The sequence below is a fragment of the Drosophila navojoa genome, chromosome 2, assembly GCF_054131105.1.
Source record: "Drosophila navojoa isolate 15081-1374.11 chromosome 2, UAZ_NAV_1.0, whole genome shotgun sequence".
NCBI lineage: Eukaryota > Metazoa > Arthropoda > Insecta > Diptera > Drosophilidae > Drosophila > Drosophila navojoa.
The window spans coordinates 20,649,063-20,670,060 of record NC_142890.1 but is presented as its reverse complement, the minus strand read 5'-3'; the positions used below and the strand labels follow the sequence as shown (position 1 = coordinate 20,670,060).

The 20,998-nt window shown below is 41.3% G+C and overlaps 2 protein-coding genes and 1 long non-coding RNA gene across 9 annotated transcripts in view; 2 read left to right on the top strand and 1 right to left on the bottom strand.

Moving 5' to 3' along the window:
• The first annotated feature begins 125 nt into the window (after window positions 1-125).
• Mic26-27 (MICOS complex subunit 26/27) lies at window positions 126-1,275 on the top strand. Of its 2 annotated transcripts, XM_030389699.2 has the most exons (3): window positions 126-267; window positions 332-508; window positions 573-1,275. In XM_030389699.2, exons 2-3 carry the CDS (start codon window positions 378-380, stop codon window positions 1,111-1,113), a joined length of 672 nt encoding a protein of 223 aa, XP_030245559.1. In that variant the 5' UTR covers window positions 126-267; window positions 332-377; the 3' UTR covers window positions 1,114-1,275. The 2 variants fall into 2 exon arrangements, with proteins under 2 accessions (XP_030245559.1, XP_030245565.1); XM_030389705.2 differs by lacking the exon at window positions 126-267 and having other exon boundaries at window positions 274-508.
• Window positions 1,276-2,053: 778 nt separating this feature from the next.
• The window catches only part of Sb (serine proteinase stubble), a 28,166-nt gene continuing 9,221 nt past the window's right edge, over window positions 2,054-20,998 (bottom strand). The window contains exons 1-11 of one of the 6 annotated variants that reach the window (XM_089265276.1): window positions 17,085-17,578; window positions 13,702-14,436; window positions 7,098-7,160; window positions 5,728-6,309; window positions 5,014-5,168; window positions 4,600-4,919; window positions 3,463-3,844; window positions 3,178-3,367; window positions 2,759-3,056; window positions 2,554-2,703; window positions 2,054-2,485 (exon numbers count right to left, since the gene is read on the bottom strand). In XM_089265276.1, coding sequence (XP_089121402.1) covers window positions 2,351-2,485; window positions 2,554-2,703; window positions 2,759-3,056; window positions 3,178-3,367; window positions 3,463-3,844; window positions 4,600-4,919; window positions 5,014-5,168; window positions 5,728-6,309; window positions 7,098-7,138 — 2,253 coding nt within the window. In that variant the 5' untranslated portion in view covers window positions 7,139-7,160; window positions 13,702-14,436; window positions 17,085-17,578 and the 3' untranslated portion in view covers window positions 2,054-2,350. Of the gene's footprint in view, window positions 2,486-2,553; window positions 2,704-2,758; window positions 3,057-3,177; window positions 3,368-3,462; window positions 3,845-4,599; window positions 4,920-5,013; window positions 5,169-5,727; window positions 6,310-6,396; window positions 7,010-7,097; window positions 7,161-13,701; window positions 14,437-17,084; window positions 17,579-20,998 lie in introns of those variants that run through there. The other 5 variants (XM_089265272.1, XM_089265279.1, XM_018113537.3 and 2 more) reach the window with 5 other exon arrangements.
• LOC149092232 (uncharacterized) lies at window positions 9,747-11,894 on the top strand. Its single transcript, XR_016197688.1, has 3 exons — window positions 9,747-9,960; window positions 11,247-11,487; window positions 11,591-11,894. It is a non-coding gene; the product is annotated as an uncharacterized LOC149092232 (long non-coding RNA).

Here is a 20,998-nt window from a genome sequence, read left to right as displayed (position 1 = left end):
TGTGTTTGACGAGTGACCTAAATGATTTTAACGTTCAAATGAAGTTAATTATGTATTTATTGTAAGGTATTTGTTGTCTTTGCGAACTAGTGGCACTTAATTTGGCAACTATACATATAAATCCATTTATTTGAATAAAACAGTTTTTTTTCAGCGTTGCCAGATGCAGTTAAATGACAAACAGCTGTGTTTTTGCCGACATGCTGTTCTTGTCAAGCAATCGCAACGTGCCGGTGACACATTACGCAATGTATGAAACAATCTAAGGTAAAAGGCAAACAATTTTTTGACAAGCTAAAAATTCATGTTACAAATAACGTTAAATTTGCAGACGCTTCACCAAGATCAGACTCAGGCTAACAAGAAAAAAAAAAACAATGCTGCGCAAAGCGTCGATGTTAGCTGCAGCCGTGGCCGTAGCGCCCACCGGGGGAAATCCACCAGCAAAAGATTCGCTTGTGTGTAAACCAAGTGAATTGCCAATCTACGGTTCCTTGCATGCGTCAGAGTAAGTGTATTTACTGAGTTTTGATACCATAAACATATATGTTTTTAATTCTATCAACATGCAGACCACAGAAACGGCCAGAGCACAAGCCCACAATTTCCCCGTTGCAGAATACTCTGGAAGACGGCGTCCGTTACGTTCGACTAGAAGTGGGGAAGGGCTGGAAAGTATTAGGCGAACAGACTGCAATCGTTAGCGACTATTATAATACGGCGAAAGATCACACGCAACGTTCCATTGACTTTCTGAACGAGCCACAGAACTCGATGCACCGCAGTGGAGCGATTGTGATGGGTGGTCTGGCTGGTTTTATATTTGCTGCTCGTGGCGGTTTCTTTAAGAAAGTGATTTACACCACAATTGGAGCTGGCACTGTTGCGTCACTCTGCTATCCACGCCAGGCGGAGGAAAATGTGCGTATTGTATTGTACGAGGGGCGCAAGATATTTGCTGTTGCCTACAACTTCATCAAAGGCGTGAAGCCCGGCGAGGAGGTCTCCATCGAGCCAATTCAGAAGTTCCCCACAACTCTGAAGGATCTCAAGTTCTTGGCAATAGATCTGATCGACGAGGCTAAGGAAACAATCTTCCCCAAGAAGAAGTAAACATAAGCAACACGCAAGCAATACGAGACAACAAATTTGATTAAATCAGTCGAATCAAGATTTCCGATCATTCATATATTTATGTGTGTAGCAGCTTGCTTACTTTTTGTTGACTCTGTTGGCCCACTGTGCCATCAGCAATAAACTCAAGTTGAGCATCAATTTGTTTTTTCAGTGGACCACGCACAGATTTTCGCTTATATTGTTTGGCTATTGATTGAATATTCAAACTGGTGTCAAATGTCGTCGGCTAAAAAGTGAAATTTCGCTGTACTGTGAGCTGGCGAAGTCTTCAATCGAACTCGTACTTGTACTCATACCCCATTGCGATTGTGCCAATCATTCCCACTCGATGACTGAGAAGTTAATGAATGGATCGAAATTGAGGCTGCCGTTAGCTGCAATTGTTGTTCATCATTTACGCACTTGACCGTTGCGGGAAGCTGAAGCATCTCAATTGAAGATTGTAATAATGATAATGCATGATTGCTGTATGCTATATACTATGGATTCATGTAATTGTCGTAGCGAGGGTAGATTGATCAGTAATGGGTCCAGTCTAGACACATTTAATTTGCTGTGGATAATGACAATAATATTGTGGCTTTATAGAGCACATCATAGGAAATCAGGGTTGTTACCATTTATAAAAGGTTGATTTCGTTTTTCAATTTATTTCACCTTTAAGGAATATATATTTAGACACTTTCAGTTATTTGTTGAATGAATTATTTTTCTTCTTCACAAATTTACAATATATTGTCAATAGATTTATTTGAGCTCATCTTTATAAATAAACTTGTTCTTTGGGCAAGATACAACATAATGATGTTTGTATGCGATTTGTTTCATAAGTTATATAGATTTAATTAATTATTAATGCCTAAACTAAAATACCAACAACTTCACAACGAAAATGACTTTTTGTTTTGTTCCGTACTTATTTCTGTTCATTTTTGTTTTTGTTTTTATGTTTTATATATATACACATATTGATGCAATTATATAATTTATATATATCCATATGTTAGACAACTTAAAGACAATTTTCGCTAGACTAACTTAGTGGGCCTGACTAAGTGTGTGCGGTCAATGCAAATTGTTAAATTGAAGCTAACTAAGCTTAAGATTCGTTTAAATTAAAATCACACAATCTTAAAACATACATTTAATAAATTAAAACAATAACAAGAGTTGAGCACATCGACGATATACATATGTATGTAGATACAGCTTATCATCTCACATGCTCCAGTATCCAGGGCACGAATTTGGAGATGCGCGTGCAGACGCCCGGCAGATTGGCCTCGGCACAGCCAATGCCCCAGGATATGATGCCGGCTAGAAAGAAACGTCCGTCCTGCGACTTGGCCTGCAGAAAGCGTGAATTTCAGTTAAGCATCATTTAGTGATTGATTAAGATAGGGAGACTTGGCGTACCTGCAGTGGACCACCTGAGTCGCCTTGGCACGAGTCCTGACCGCCCGTTTCGTAGCCAGCGCATAAGAAGATGTCTGGAATGAATTCCTGGCGGCCGGCGCGCAGAAACATGGACTTGCAATTGTCGTTGCTCACGATGGGCACAGAGACCTGCATTGAGTGTGAGTGAGAAAATATGACGGCGATTTGTTGCCTGCTTGCTTACCTCCTGCAGCACCGAGGGCAGTGTGCCGCCCTCGCTGAGTCGACCCCAGCCAGTGACCGTGGCATTCATGCCAATCAGCAGACTCTCCGTTTCGGGCAGGCAAATGGGACTGACATGCGGCGCAAATTCTAGAGGCTGCTCCAGCTTAACCAGTGCCAGATCGTATTCGTATGTGAAGAAGTTGTACTTGGGATGCACCACCTTCTTCGATACGGCGCGCTCAATGTATGGCAGCTGCTCCTGCACATGAGAGAAGTCATACTCGCCCACGCGTATGCGAATCTGTGAGATGAGCAGACTGCAAATGAGTAGACAGAGGAAAAAAAAAGAGACAAGAGAGGGACAGTGTGTTAGATAATGTTTAATGTGTGTGTGTGTGTGTGTGTGATTGTGTGATGCAGTTGGTACTTGGTACTCACTCGTCTACACAGTGCCCCGCCGTGGCTATCCAGTTCTCGTTGATCAAAGCGCCACCGCAGCGATGTGTGCTAGAGAAGCCAAAGAACGAGGTGCGTCGCACAGACACCTGCCAGGGCCAACGACCGAATGCTGCGCTCTTGCCGCCCACAATCCGAGTCTCTGGACGCGTCAGCATCGGCACTCCACATTCTGAACACATACATACATACACATATATGAACATATATATTTATGCGCAATTGGATTGTGTCAAATACATTAGGCGTGGCTGTACTTGGACTTACCGCTGCGTGCCGCCGAAATGGTCTTCACTTGGCCAAGCATGCCGTCCTCGTCTGTGGAGGAGTCCGTTATCTCATTGGACTCAATGCCAGCCGTGGGCTGCTGAGATGTTGGACTCGGACGTGGTCTGTAGGTTGATACAGCAGCCGCTGCTCCCGCCGTTGTGGATGTGGATGAGGATGAGGATGTGGAAGCTGTTGTCGTGCCCGTTGTGGTGGGCCGCTGGTAGGGCTTAGTGGGTTTCCTAGTCGTTGTTGTTGTGGTGCTGGTTGTGGCTTTCGATGTTGTTGTTGTTGTTGTTGTGCCCTTTGTCGTTGTTGAGGTTGTTGTTGTTACGGCTGATGTTGATGAGGAGGACGCGACTAATGATGTGCCCGGCAACAGCTGGAAGGTAGCCAAAAGTGGTAAACATTATGCTAATAGTTACCCAAGGAGCTCAACATATTTCACATGCAAAGAATCAATTTTTCATTCCACTGCTAAATCTCTGCGGAGGCCAAACGAAATGGCTTTGCTCAAGCCAACTTCTGTATGCCCTTACTTTACCTACTAATAACCGAACATAGCATTCGTATATTCTGTATATTGTCTGGGGAAATACTAAAACTTGCCAAGAAATAATATACATAGATTTTGTCTTTATATCCTTACATATGTATGTATATCTTCAAATATTCTATATATAATTCTGTATCATCTCTTTATTTTCTACATGTTATTTATAAAATATCTGGAAATTTACTTTTCATTAATACACAAATATTTCATAACAAATATTGAACAATTATTCTATCGAATCACTTTACTTGAACACTTTTTTGATACCCTAATGCTAGCCGGCAAGTGCAGAACAACACACCCCAGAGACGAACAGCTTGACTACGTCAGCATCAGCACAAGACAAATCTTACATCAGCTTAGGCTCGGGCTTTGTGCAAACAATAAAATGTCCCCCAAGGCTGTGGCTCCAGTCAGAGCATAAGAGCAGCAGAGAATCCCAGCCTGATCGAGGAGTAAATGACCTCGTCGCTCGTTTGTTTCGCTTTCGACATCAATGCATCACACACACACAGAGCGTGTGGCACAGGATGAGGAATTGTGGCAAGCAGACAGAGAGATGAAGACGCGTATTTACATACCTGAGGCCTGGTCGGTATGGGTTTGGGTTTGGGCTTCGGTCGCGTCTGCATCATTGTCGTAGTCGTCGTCGTCGTCGTCTTCGTCGTTGTCGTTGGCAGCGGCGTTGGAGGCCGCTCGTAGACAATCGGTTTCTTTGTGGGCTTTGCCGGCTTGGAGGGACGCATGGTTGCTGGCAAATTGACTATGCCGGGCTTGGTCCAGCCGGTGGGTCGCGGCCTGGTAATAAAGCTTGGCTCGGTGGTCATGTGCCAGTGGTGGTGCTGTGGCTGCTGCTGCGGCGGCGGCGACTGCTGGTGCGTTGATGTATGCCAAATACTATCTGTTGGTGTAATTGTTAGTTGTTTGTTTGTTGTTTGTGAGTCCATAACTCTGTCTTCCATAACAATGCAACAGGCGCCACGCTCAATACTCACTCGAACTGCTCGTCGCCTGGCTGGCTGCACTCTGCAAATCGGGCGGCGTCGTTGGCTTCGGATGTGGCCTGGATAAAGTGCCCTGATGCACCGGACCAGAAGGACGAATGACCAATGTACCAGCGCCATGTGGACGTTCAATAGTTGTCATACCGCTGCAAAAATTAAAAGAAATACATATTCGATAATACTTATTGGAAACTATGCAATATATTTATTGTTAATGTTAAGGAAATTAAATTTAATTTGTCATAGCTCATCTATTTTTATTAAATAATTCAACTAAACGAAACGTATTCTCTGAACACCACATATTTATTTAAGTATTTTTTGACCTAGAATAAAGAATACAAAAAGTAAATATAAATATTTATGCCAAATATTTTTACTTATTTTTGTTTAACTAGCAATCAAATCAATTTTAATGCTAACTACTTCTTGTCTAATTTCGTTAATCGTTTATTACATTTGAGAAAAGAAATATATATTAAGACTCCTATTTAAGCAAAGATATACTTCAATCTTTAAGTAAAATGAAAATCTAAAATTATCTATAATTTGTAGAAATAACTGGGCTTTCTAAGCTCGCCCTATTTTCAGCAGTTAAGCAAAAACATGTTTGTGTGCAGGGAAATTAAATTGGAAATCTCTTGTACTATGAATAGTATATAAATTTCAAAGGAAATTGGGTTAGAGCCGCCTTTATTTACCCACCTGATTAGCGGCTTGTGTGGCTGTGGTGGTGGTCGGGGCCGCATCGACAGGGGCTTGGTGGGTCTCGTGTATGAGAAGCCCGTGTGGGGCAGCACAATATTCTCGGTGTAGTTGTGGGCACAGCATGAGCCAAACATGAACGAGTCAACGCACATGCCCACGTGCTGGCCCTCGGACTTGATGCACTCCCAAACGAACATGCAGGTGCCCTCGATGCGGCCAAAGGAGCACGGCTTGGGGCTTATCTTAAAGTTTTGGCTGCGCTGCAGATCCGCAGGCGTATAGTAGCCATCCAGGCGATGTGGACTGCGATAGAAACTGGGCAAGGATGTGCTGTCGTCATTCTCATTTGTGGAATCGTAATCAAAGCTGTTGGTATTGCTGCCGCTGCTGCTGCTGCTACCGCTCCCGCTGCCTGTGTGCTGTGGTGTGATAAGCGCCGCCGTCGCCGCGGCTAAGCAATTGACTAAGATAAAGGCTACTAATACTGCTACTATTTGGTGTCTGCTGCTCTCTGGTATCGCTGCAGTTGCTCTGTTGACTAGCCAACGCTGCTTGGGCCACATCTTCGGGTCTGTGCTGCTGCCAAAGAAAAATTAAGAAAACAAAAACAAAAGATAAATAAAAAAAAAAAAGTGTGCTGGGGCAATTTAGCATTAGACTTGTTACCTGCCGGAACACTGGGCATGTTCCAGATGCCCCCACACCCTGCGCTGCGCTTTACCTTCTGATCCCTACTAATTAAGTGCACTTGTCGCATGTTGGGCACTCTAAGCAACTGCAACAACAACAACAACAACAACATTAGCGTTAGCTAAAAAACGGGCATGTCGCTCCAGCGATTTCTACTCTTTATGATTGCCAGCTGTTTGCAGCGGCTGCCGTTGGTTGTTGTCGTTGTTATTGCTGCAGTCACAGTTGTTGCAGTTTTTTGTAAGACTGCGAACAGCCAGTGACTGGTTTAATTACAACTTTTCACTTTTGCCTCATAATCAGTTTTTTTAGTTTGTTTTAGCGCACTATAATAGAAAAAATTTATTGTGATCGCACGAATATGTTTTACAACAGACGACACATGCTACAATTAATAATATTGTCTTGTGGCAAGAAGAAAGAGAGACCCAAGTCAGATATCTTGGTCGGGGCGAGCCAAGCCGGGCCGGGCCAAAAGCTCATCAAAGCGGAATCATTTTGAAGTTTAATTAAAAGTTTACTCAATTCCAACGCAGAGCACACGCCATCAAAGTGGATGTTCGCGTTTCACCTGATGCCACACAATGCAACCACCCACAAGTACGAGTACAGTAATCATATTAGCCCCTACAAGCCAAATGCGTCGCCCCTACCCCTGCCCCTGGTTGACAACTTACCTGTGTCTGCGTCTGTGTCTGATTAAAGTTGCTTGCTTCATCGGTAACGTGCCGGGCGCATGTCTGCAGTTATGGAGTAGAAGAAGCGAAAGGTTTGTTATTAGCTGTTGTTTTGTTATTTCTGCTCGAGAATGGAATGTAGCAGGGCTATAATTAGTGGATAACTATAAGTATATACTTCTATATGATTGGTCATGCATGCGGTGCAAGCGCTACATACGCCCACCCACAAATAACAGCCCCACCATACCATGGCCCAGGCAATTGCATGTCTTTATCGTATATAAACTGAGGCAATATTGCCTATTATAATCGGCGGCGAATAAAACTCGAACTACTTTTCGTTGTGCTGCTTATACATAAGGAATGCGAATATCTTTCATACATTATGTAATTAAAGAATTGCTTATAATAATATTTTTAAGTGTATTGATTTATAAAAATAAAAAATAAAAACACCACACAATTGCTTTTTTTACTGCCCAATCAGGGTATTAACAAAAAAATGTAAGAGCACAATAATAAGAAAAAAATACAATGATCAATAAAAGTCGTGTTCGCTAATTTATGAAGAATATTGTGACATTGAGAGAAAAGGTACAAAAGCAAGCGAAAGGGAAAGTATCAAGTGTATATAAACCTCGCATATAATGGTGATTCGCACTTAAATACATTATTATCAACATTTATTTTAATAGACCTTTAAAAATGGTAAAAAAAAAGAAAATGATACTGTAAAAAAGTAATGGAAAGGTATTTAATACATACTTTTTGTTTCATTGAAAATATACTGCAAATATATTTATTTAAAACTTGAAGGTTTTTAACTTGGCATAGTTAAGAATAAACATTTATTCTTATTAAATTTATTAACACATTTGAAAATGCTTGAATTAATGGGAACGTTTATCGTAAATATTCCCAAGCCCCGTTTATCACTCTCATCTCATCAATTTAATGAGAAACATTTACACTGATGGTAATTACAAATCATTCAAACTGGAACCGAAATATTTCTGCACGTCATGAGCCAGCAGCTGATGATTGAAACTGAAATTGAGATCGAATGACTTTAATTTCAGTATTTGATCTCTCTACGTCTATTTATCGAGCGTTTCCGACCTCTATTACAACTGCTCAATGTACAACTGTTGACGCCAAACGTAATTTTCACTCTAATAACTTTATTTCAGTTTGAAATGAAGACAGGCACCAGGTCGATCCGCCAATCGGCCGGTTGCTCGATGGGAACTGGGAGCTGCCACACGCCATTTATAAGCCATTGAACGCCTGAGCCGTTGCAAATGAATTTCGTTACGTTTTCATTTCCTCAGCAAAACGATCAGTTTAGCTGCTATTGCTGTGTCTCGTAGCTTCTTTTGTTTTTGTTTTAACTAAGAGACCCGAAAGGTAATTACCCCGCTTAAGCGCCCAGCAAGCAGAAGCAGCAGCCGTACCAAAAGTAATCTTTTGTGCTAATGACTATCTTTTAGAGACCCCTCGACTAACAAAAAACCAAAAAAAAAAGACAAGTAGCCAAAGACTGACAAACGATTGGACAGAACCAGACCCGAAACCCCGGCGCTGGCCATGCCAAAGGCCAAATCATTTTGTAGCAAAATCTTTTCTGTTCAACAAAGTATTAGAAAAATGCAGCAGCTGACAGCGAAACTGACAAACGCGGAACAGGGCAACAACTGAGGTGTACTGCTGCTACGTGTGGATCACAGACCAAGCGGCAACCGATGCCACAACAGGCAGCTAGTTGCACAGTAATTGTAATAAGAATTGCGCAATTTGCGTCAGTCACTTAACTCCAAAGACGAAGGCAAAGGCGAAAGCGAGGGCCACCGACACCAGCTACCAGTTAGTAGCTTTCGGTTGCAGTTGCAGTTGCAGGTTCGATCTGCTGTAAAGTGTGGAAAAGTCACAGTCTGCCTGGTAAATGGTGGGCTGGCAGGCGAACCTGCCCGGTAGGCGTTTTGTCAATCGACAGACGATCGACAGGCGACGGTATAGATGACAGGCCGCCCAGGCTAATGAAAAAGATAAACAACTGGATCACACGACCACAGACCAGGCACGCAGCTGGGCCGCAGCTAAAGTCCGGCTTCTATCTCATACGTTAGATAGCACATGTCCATCTACAGCTCGACGTCGACGTCGACGTCGACGTCGACATCGGCATCTTTTGAGCCGCTCTCTTGTTATAATCACAGCGCGTAACGTAAACACAATTTTTGAGTGGCTTCTCCATGTGAAACACACATTGCCAGGGGCCTGATACGACGACGACAACGACCACGATGATCAGAACACTGAGAATTAAAAGTCATTGTACCTATAAATCAACATCGCGATTTCTTGCTAGTGTAATAAATATTGTCTACGCAAATAATACATGAATAAACTCTCAGGGCACTACATAAAAAGCTTGTTTATATAAGTTTTAAGCAATTATGAAAAGAGAATTGATATATAAGGAAATTATTACATTTATTGTGTATTTATTTAATCAAAATCAGTTGCTCAAAAGTTTTTAGATGGGACCAGCCGCAATTTCATTCAAATCTATTTAATGGAAAATAAAGGTTAGACTTCTTATCTGAATTCAAATGAAATAATTTGTATGATTGCCCAACGAAGCAATCTAAGCAATATATCGCTTGAGCTATAAGATTGTAGTTAAAGGTGTTTGCCGACTTTAAATAAAGTTTAATTTTCTATTTACTTAGCTGTCCATTAACTGACGACTATCACTGTCTAGCTATCACCCGGCGCCTATTTGTTGAGCCGCAACTTTTAACGCTGCACATTAATCAATTATGTGCGTCAACATCAACAGCCATCACACATACGCAAGGTGAGCCCATCAAGGAACGGAGCGAGCTCGACTCTGCATCGTTTGCATGCACTTTCCATGCGGCAGAGCGTACTGAAATAAAAGCAACGCGCTGCCGAGCTGTTAGGTGTCATAGACTGGGCCACAAACATAAATCACTCGGCTGGCGAGTGTCTCTGGTTTATTAACCTGCCTCAGCTAATGGCCGGCCCCGTGCTATGCAACCTGACGGCTTAGCTGCACTTGAACCTTTGGCTGCACCACTCTTAAGCCTCTCAGACCCAGTGGCCAATGCCCAGAGCACAGTTATTGTGGTTGTGGCTGCTGTTGTTGTTGTTGTTGGTTCTTCTTTTGTTTGTCTGTCTGTTTGTTTATGTTTGGTTTTCAGCGTTTTTCCTCATTTAGAGCGACCCCGGCGGAACCTTTTGCCTTGTTCCCATTGTCCAAATATTTACTTTTTTCTATGCCCTGTGCAGAGCAGCATGACGTTGCTGGTTTTAAGGTCGAGTTCTGCGGCTTCTTATAATTTCATTTTACCCTCGAGCCGAAAGCAACATAATTAATATGGATTTAGTTGTCTAGTTGGTTTGTTCTTGGACTTGCAGCGCTCTTCCCAGCTTGATTGGCCCAACCAAGCTGTTTATTCATGGCAATCTATTCTAAATAAGTTACTTTATTTTCAATATCATAACGGTCGCACCTGTTTCAATGGAGTGAAAATTAAAGACCCTTAAATGAAAGGGCTCCATTACAATAAGAAATATAAATCTAACTCAATATCAATCATGATCATGGGGCTACGGAAGTGAGCAACACCAACACGTGCGCCCAAGTCATTCACAAACCAACAAAAAAATATATATATGTATCTATATTTATACGCAGCAACCAGCTCCATCGTCATCGTAACTGTTGTCAAGATCTGACATGCCGGCCACTTGGTATTTGAAAACGTTAAGAGTTAAGTAAAATAAAATCGTGCGGCAATCACTTTTGATTATTGAATGCTCCACAAAGAGATCGAACAATGAGGCTCGAGTCTCTGTTCGTGAGTGTGACAATTTGACAGATTGAAAGTGAAAATCTTCAAAATAAACGTCTTTAAATGTCTGTAATGAACACAGACCCGGCCAGGGCAGCCATACCCAGCCAGGGAGAGGTAATTTGCATGAAATGCACGTTGCTGCCGTGCCCACAGCCAATGCTCGAGCACGCCCCGAGCATTCGGTTGCCCATTACCCATTATCCATCCACTACCCAGCTCCAGACTCAGTGGGTCAATCAGCATTCACTTGTCTCATTTTCAGACTGTAAATTGAATAGGGCCCAGGGCGCTGACAGCCAATTTAAGTGAATAGCCAGCTAAGTTGTCCAGATGTTGGATTATTCATGCACATTATTGCAACGAGCTGAAACAATATGATTTCCATGTATTCCCAACGATCCGATCCCGACTGCGAATGGGTATTAAAACTATGTCAAGCAATTTCGTTCAGGCGTCATAATAAACAGCTCGTCAATTGAATGCAAATAATTATTGGTTTACTGGTAAGTGTTAGCCATTGATAATCACGATTAGACAGACAGACAGATACTCGCATGTAAATAAACGAGTAGACGCATTCATTCATACATTCATTCAACAAAACAGGTAATTGTCGGTTTGCTGTGCGGTCATATTAATTATAGTTTGTAGTTTATATGGCCGAGTGCGAGTGCGAGTGCGGGTACAACTGTGATGTCATTGCATGTCAATGGCCGAGCCTCTGTGATGACACAGCACCAACAATAAATGAAAACAATAACAACAACAAAAGAAAGTTGTTATTAATGTACTTTGTTTATGATTCTCACAGAGCTACACACTCCCTGAATTGCTTTCTATATTACTGATTATGTGACTGACCTGTCTAAAATGCATGAAATTGAGTACAAATGAAATATTTATAAAGTGAGCATGCCAATTAATTGCAATCTGAAGTTTTTATCTTAATGTCCTCTACGCCTACATCTTGCCTTTGCCCATATCTGCTATTAATGGAAAACGCCCCTGAAAACCTTTATCAAAGAATTTTCATATAGGTAAAGCACAGCAACTTTATAAATGATAAGGACTTCATTTTAATTATTGTCCGATTTTTATTTTATTTTTATTATCAGATTTATATGTTAAAATTTGTTTTTATATATTTTAATTATATTTATTTCAAATTTTTAATTATATTTCATATTAGTTTGTTACTTAGAACTATCCAAACTTTTTATTCTTTTATATTTGCATTCATACACTTCAAAAGCCAGAATTAAAAGAAAAATATAAGTATGTCTGTATATAACTGCACCTATGAATTATCTTTCTTTCATTTTCCTATGCTATCTTTACGTTAGCAGTTTTATTACGGTCAGCCAAGAATAATTAATGGATATTCAGAAGCAGATGCATTCGTTTGCATATTTTAATATAGTGGGATTTTGCTATCAGATTAGACCACACTCATTCTCATACCTGTTAACGGTGGCAGCACAGCAACATCTCTATGATATAACTGTGCATGTTTATAGCCAAGGTTGTTTGCGGCTGAGGCATAAGTAATTTCATAATTTTCTCGAGGAAAATGTTAACGCATTTAGCCAATTTCGGGACCGAGATATGGCAAACAAATTTTGACAAATGGAATAATGAGTTCAAAAATTATATAATAATCCAAAGACGGTCACAGTTGTTGGCTGAGCTGCAATAAGATTCGCCAAAAGCAAACAACACTCACATGGAGTTACATACAAGTACACACACACACGCACGCACACTCAAATTTGTCGTCTGAAGAAGAGAAAAAAAAATTGTTCGTTTTACGCGCAAGTGAATTGGAATTGTGTTTTACGAGCGCGCGCCTTGATTGCAATCGTCGTGGGGGAGCACGGTAATCGTAATGGCAAGGGGCAGAGTTTCGGGAGCCGCATTGCAACAATTATTCTGCTCGATGACTTTCGCTAATAAAACGACATACGGCCACGCAGCGGATGACAGAGCCTGCCAGCAACTAGTAACTGGCACTGACTCAATGCGAAAGATGGCTTCAGGTTTTATTATCGTAATACCGAGATAATCGCCGCATTTGCCAGACTCTTTCATTGCGCACATACATATGTACTTACGCTTATGCTGATGTATGCGCAATAGTTTATAAACAATTTTATTGCAAAACATCGATGTGCTAGTAGTTCGTAAGCTCACACAAAGTCATTTGCAAATTAGAATGTCGCATTACGTATACGAAAGTTTATCCAACTTTATGACGACGCAGTGAAGCAATCAAATTAAATTTAATCAGCAATTTTCGCTTAGAATGGGAAAACGTTTAAAGCAAATGAGCGAATAGCAATTTAAAACACGTTTATGGTCATATCTGTTATACAAGAAGACAAGAAAGAGGCCCAGTGGAACTCAGGCCTAGCGCTCACAAATGATTGTCAAACAAATTGGAATTAAAACTTAATCAACTTATCATTCGAATTCGTTAGGCTCATAGCTAAGAGAAACTTATATTGGCTGTCGACAGAAAAAAAAATAATTAAGAGCTGACTGATAATAAAAATGATATTTTACAACAAATCTCCAAATTGAAATATCACACTTTTCAATTTGAAAACTTCAATTATAAATAAAAATGAGAATGCCAGCTACTCAATTTGAATTTTAATGAGGAGAAATACAATAAAATTGTAAATTAGATTTTTATTTTTTTTTTTTTTTTTACTTACTAGACTTTTCAATTAAGTATTAAGCTCCCAGACATAAATGGCTGTATTTGGATCGTTGCACAGAAATAATAGTTGAACGTCTTTGAAGACTTTTGGGCTACTTAAATGCGAACTGATTTTCACTAGTCGTAAAGAACAATGACCTGGTAGCTGTAGCTTATCAAATTTGATTTTCACTGGCTGCCATTTTGGCCACTGGGACTTTGATTCGGTTTACACGCACTCGCACTTTTCTGTGCCGCTCTCCACAGATTTCGTTAATTATTTTGTTCGACCGGCACACTTTCCAACGTTTTCATGGTTAGTGGAACAGCAAGTCGGCCGATAACTGCGTGTATGATCCAGTAATGGTAATCAAATATTTTGTTTAATTGATTTTCACTCTTTTCTTTTTTCGAATGCAATAAACTTTAGTAAATATTTGTGGGCGAGTTTATGGGGCAATAACTTCACAATCACGCCAACACTTCCAATCAAAACTAATTCACCACAACCTCTTTTCGACTGGGTCTTAATTAAATTCGTTTTAAGACCTTAGGTTCATTCTTTTTTTCTTTTTCGTTTCCTATTTTATTACGTTTATCTGTAAATGCGTTATTTGCTTTTATTTTATTGCACAATTTTGATTTACGATTTTAGTTTTCCTTTTCCTTTTATTTTTGTTTGATTGTTTTTCACTTTTCCAGCAAGGGTCGTGAGGGCTTGTGAGTTGATTCGCCTTTCGCTGTCCAATTTCTACAAAATAAAACATAATTATATACGTTATAAGCAACTCAGCGAGCAAAATCAAATAAAATGCTTGGGAATTTATGCAAAAAATATGTCGATAAACTTTGAGATAAGGTGCAGCTCGAAAACACATTCGGTGACCCTATTTGGGCCTGTCGTATTTGCATTTGATGGGCCACCAAATGCTAAATTGAATAGCCAAAATAAAATACACACACACACAAAATTCAAATAAACAAACGAACTAGTTAGTGCAGGTAGCTGGAACGCTTGGATAGATCAGGTGGGCAGAACTGGATGTTAATCTTTTTATGTGAAACACCTATGGGAATTGGAAATCATATACGAATCTACCGTTTGTCCAATTTTGTGTTTTAGTGACAGCAAATTTAAAGCCTTTTACATAATAAATTATAGGAGACGTATAAAACTTCATAAATCTAAAAGTAATATTAATAAAACTTGTTTAAAAATACAAAATGAATATATGCTATATACTGATAGTTTCATCTGGCAGCTAATCTGTCAACTGTATCTGCAAGTTCGCTATTCGGATTGTTTTTTATGCCGCCTGAATTAGTTTTCTCTTAGACACTAATTCGACGTTGAGTTTTCTCCTATCTGCGCAAGTTGCCAGCCAAGCAAATCATTCCCTTGCACTTACTGTCACAAGCAGCAACAGTAGCAGAGTCTCAGCCACCAGCTTCCCATCTCGGTTGCAATGGAAGACGCAACCACAAACACCGCAGATACCACAGTTGCTGCTCATTAAACGTACATTTGCACTTCTTTTCGTTTTGCATACAACGAGAACTTGTCAACAATTAACAATTAACTGGCTCAAATGCCGCTACTACTCTCTGGCTGTTGCTGTTGCTATGGCTGCTGCTGCTGCTGCTGCAATGTCTGTTATAGCAGCAAGTTCGTTTCCTAAGTCTTTTGTTTGTCGTATGTGCCAAAGTGCTGCCAATTTTTATTGCCAACTTATCGCTTCATCCTGTCTGCAGCTCTCAGCATCTGTCGCGGCCCCACAGTGGTGTCGTGTGTGGTGGTTGTTCCCACTAAAAGTGCTGCTATTCAAATGCTGTCGCCGTTGTACTTCACTTAATGAGAACCGTTAGCCAGGCCCCAAGTTGATTTTCGCAACGCATTCGAAGAACAAACATCAAACTGTTAGTGGCTGCTACTACTATTTCGCTTCTTCTTCTTCTTCTATTTTTTTTTTTTTTGCCAAAGCCTTAGCGTTAACTTAAGTCAGAGTCTTAGTTGTTGCCTTTGTTTTGCTTTTTGGTATCAAAACTAATTTATATGCAAATGCAGTTCAAGTAGCAGCAACAAAAGACTTCGTCGTCGAGTGCAACGCGAAAACTCACAGTAACTATTCAATAAACAGACTCAAAGAGAGATTGCAACTGAGAACAGCTCGGGACGTTGCACGGGCCAGCTTCTAAGTGGCATTCTTATTCTCTGTCTTGCGAAATCTCTCAAACGGTACGACTTCTGCTTCTGGCAGAGGCAACACCAACAGCAGCAGAAGCACTAACACAAATGTGGCATGATTTACCGTAGAGAACAACAAAGAAATTAATTAACTGCACCTGTATGGGTGTGAGCAGGGCGTGCGTGTGTGTGTGTGTGTGAGAGTGTGTATTAGTTCATGTCTTTGTGAGTGCATTAGCTTTGCAGTTAAATGCTTTACGAGTAACTCGCCAGCATCTGACCGCAACAGCAACAGCAACAACAACAGCAGCAACACCAACACCAATGCCCAGTGCAAGCCAGCGTTTTCATTTGACAGTCAGGAGCAGGCCCACTGGCCAGCACAACTTGCAGCACAGCTGAAAAACTGGCTGACTGGCTGACTGGCCAGCTAGCTGGATGGCTGGCTGCAGCGGGCACCACAATACGAGTATTAACTCACTTTTGCCTGCGTTTTTGTTATTTTACTTATTTATTTTTCTTCTATTTATTACACTAGCAAAGGCGACAGCAACTGCTGCAGACGACGTCGCCCAATGTTAACAAGTGCCAAGTCGAGTGCTGTATGTGCAGCTGTATGCCACAAATGTGAACTAATTAGTGTGCATGTCGCTGACAGAGTTATCGGCATGCAAAATGCAACAAAACCTGTGCACAGGTCATTCGCCTGGCCAGCCAGCCAGTCAGCCAGTCAGCCAGACGGGCACTTGCCTTGCTGTTATCCTTTTTGTCAGCTTTCACGCACAACGCGTCGACTGATAAATTTTATTTCTTAATTAGCAGTTGCTCCAGTTGCGCCAGTTGCCAGGCCAATACAGCATCGGGGCATTGAGTGTTAATTTCAAAATTTCAACGCGTGCCGCTGTTGGGGCTGCAGTGCCTGCTGTGGCTGCTGCAGCTACAACGTACCATGTTGCAATGCGTTGACAGCGAATGCAATTTGAACTTGATGGCCGGCAACGTGACACGCATATTAAGCAGCCAAAGAGGCAGACGGGGCCAGATACCAGAGCTGGGCTCCGGTTTTGTAATATAGGCGGCACTTTAAATACGCATAAAGCGGCCGCGCATGCGCAATTAGTCGTGATTGAGTCGCAAGTTTATTTAACCGACGAAAAGCAAAAGGTAAAATACAAAAAAAAAAAAAAGAAGGCAACAGATAACAGCAAAATTACCTAAAAAGCGTGGAAAACTCTCACTTTTAACTGACTGATTTCGACGAGTGTGTTGTTTTTTTTTTTCTCTCTATTTTTTGCTGTACACTAATTTTGGTTATGTTCAATCGATGATCGCGAATGGCATTAGCTTTTGTCGATCGATTTCATTTCAGAAATTTTTCAGAAATTTATGCGTCTATTTGATTGATTGCGTCTTGTGATTTTGGCTAGGTCTGTAGCCGCAGGCAAGTTTTGGTAAGTGTTATAAAGTTGAGGCACCTTTTAGAAATCAATAACCAGAAAGCCGGTGGCAATCAAATTGCGTTCCAATGCGACACTGAACAGCTGCGGCTGCTGCGACTTCGGTAGAATTGGCAACGCGTCGACAGTTCAAAATTTGCAGGCTCGCAAACGCAACGGTAATCAAAATCAAGTCCGTAACCGTATCCGAACCCGATCCGCACTCGTGCGCTGTGTAAACCAAACTGCGGCCGGCAAAGCAGCAGCCAGCGCATAAAACTGCGCCACTTGCGCCGCTAACCGTCTTGCCAGATGCCCAAAGAGAGTTGGAGTCACAGCGCGGCTCGCCAGAGAGAGGCGAATGAGAAAGAAAGAGAGACCGAGAGCGAGAGCGAGAGACGAGCGCGAGCGTGCGAGCGCGATTGGCCAAAGAGAGATTTATGACGGACAAGTTTGTGCCTTAAGTCTTTTGTCGAACAGCTGATTGGAAGCCCCCAAGCCAGCAGCAGTGGAAACAACAACATCGAAACTCTTAACTTGCATATTGATAAGTGAACGACGAGTGGTGCGAGAGTACCAGTGTATGAGTGTATATAAATGTTTACGGTTTGGCGACCTCGACCCCCCAGGCGTGTGATATCTATGTATATAAATTTTAACAACTTTTCTTTTGGTTTGGCCGCAATCCCAGAGCTGTTGTCACTGTTGGTCACTTGCCAGCTATTTTGCAAGCCCGCCCGCCCGTGTGGGTGATTCATGATTCAGAGGCTGAGTCCGAGCCTGATGCTGATGCTGAGACTCTGTCTACGTCTGCGTCTAAAGACTGATACATAAATTGAAGCCTGAGTCGTACGATTATTTAATCTCCATATTAACGCAAGCCGTATTTGGTCTGTGTGCGGTTTCTTTATTGACTCACTATATTTTGAAAGTGGGTCAGTGTTAAAGATTTTTTTTATGTGATTTTTTTCGGGGCTTTCTTATGAGCTATCAGTGTAACGGTTATATAATATTGGTTTGTGCTGAGTGCAGGCTATTGTGCTTCAATGAATCACAAATTGGTGATTGACACCCACGGATTATGAGGGCACAATGTGCATTGTAATATGGGGAAATATTATGTGATAGAGTCGCATTTCTCCCAGTGTATAATAAGCTTAGCGTTCTAAATAATACGAAAGTGATCGCACCTCCTACAGCTCTCAACTCTTTTGATAAACGATCACTGATCTCTGACAATTGATAGTTCGAACAGTTAATGTGACATGAGTAAAGTTAGCCGCTACGATCAAATGACGATCTCAATCGCCAAATCGATTTGTCAATATGGAGAGTCTCATGTTAGGCATTCTAACTTTTATAAAATGAATAGACAAGTGTTCGTCATTCCACGATAGTTGCAGTTCAATGAACTGAACTGGAGAGCTGCGCTTCGACACTAACACAAGCACAGCTGGTGACAATGAATGTGAGACTGGTAAGGTAAGATATTAATTCATGGCTGACTGCTCCGGCTAAAGATGGGATTCCAGATCAGATCTGGCTGAGCAATTTAGTGACAGAATACTTAACACCGATTGCTGATAACTGCTGTGCCACTCTGTGCGAACCAATCATCAATCAGACTGAATTCAATTTTAATTAAGTGGAATGTCAATAAGCAAAACGGAATGAATTCACAGTAGAGAAATACAAAATATATACAGCTTGATGATAGTCATATACAGAATGATATATGTGTACCGTATTGAAAGTTAGATTAAATCAAATTTTCATATAAATAGATGAATATCTGTTTTGGCATGTATAACATATCAAATATACAGATTCCCAATGTGAAATCTATAAGAATCATATTCATTGACGATGTAAAAACAAAAATGACCAAAATAAGTGTGCAAAGCTGAAAGCACCAACGTTCACTTATTGACTGGAGGGCACGTGCACGAATTTTGCATTTCAACTGTCCATATTATTTCGAGAGGTGTTTAGCTTGTCAAGTGTTTGAAGCTGTTAGCAAACTATCGCCAATGAAAAGAAAATGAAAGTGAGTGCAAGACTTTAGGCAAACGTTGATTTTGTGTCTTTTTTGCTTATCGTCAAGTACTTTATCTTTTCATTTATTCCCAATTATAACAGTAGTTTGGCATTTGTTTACGAGCTGAATAGAGAAACATTATTAATTATTTGGCTTTGAGCCGAACAAATATTTCAATACAATAAATCATCGAGATTTTCGTTTCTATGCATCAATTGACTAAGCCAAACAACAAGCCTTGAGTACACGTTGTTATAAACTTTATTAATACAATATTAAGCTATTAAGATTTTTTAAAACCCCTTAAATATATTTATTTAACGCTCTGCATGAGATTTGTCTTTATATTCGCACCAATCAATTTGGCATAAACTCCAAAACAGAAATTAAGCGGCTGTCTTATACCCGAAAAATACCACCTTACTGACCCATATAGCCTCGCCACAAAGCTCCGGGCTGAGACAAACGCAGCGCGCCCGGCCCCAGAGCCAGGGGCCAGCTGAGTCGGACCAGCCCCAGTCTGAGTGGCAATCGTTGCTAGCGACTTGATTAATCGTTTACACGTGAATGAAATCGAAGAAAAAATCGTTTATTCAAATGGCCAGCATACATTGGAAAAAGTCTAAGTCGCTGTTGCAGATGCTGCTGCTGCTCGCGTTGCTGCTGATGCCAATATATATTGGCAATTATGCGGCGGCTGATTAGGCATGGCCCATGGCATTAACTGGGCCCGATCCTGCTGTCAATGTCAACTGTACGCAGCTGATTGACATTTACATAATATAGTGGAGGGGCCGCGTCAGGGCTTAGAAGATGTGCGGGCCTGGCCAAAGTGAAAGTCCATGCGAGATTAATAGGTCGCAATTTGTCATGCGGCTCTACAGAGATGTCTTCTTGGCCTGGTCTGCTCACTTGGCGTGCACATCATGTCATTTTCATTCATTGTAATCGTATGCTGTCAGCAGTGCCACAAAAGCGCGTCAAATGACATGTGCGAACTCAATCGATTACCATTTGAGTAGGAAGTGTGCGAACTTGTGATGGGTGAAAATCGAGTTTGTGTCTTAAGTCGTTCGTATTTGGTTCCGCACTTGGCGCACACAAGCGGAAATCTGACAGCCAGCACACGCAGACAGCTATAATCATGTATAGACCATCGCACACAGACACACATGCACATCCAGATACATATACGGACACACAAGTTAGCAGAAAAATAGCTAAAACCTTTGGAATGTGGTAATTAATTAAGCCAGGGAAAAGCGCAGAAAAGTGGCTGCAACAGTCAACAGCAGCTGTCGAAGAATTTTTTCATTTGTTCCATGTTAACTTGAAGGTTACCGCACACAGTAGCAGCCGAAGCTGGAAAAGCCATAGCAATATGTATGTAGTTCCAGCTGCCAGTTTATGGCGGAGGCGGAGGCGGAGGCGGGAACGGGTGCGGTGGTAAGCAGTGGCCAGGGCGATGGCGAGATTCTCTGGAATCCAAACATTGCATGCATGAAATGAGCGTAATTATTAAGTACCAAGCGAAGATACTAAGCTGGGCCACAGGCCACAGCCTGCGTTGGGCCAAGGCATTGCCATGTCTTTATTTAATAGTTGTGTAAGTATTTTTCACAGCAATATTGAATTTTCCACACACATATGACAT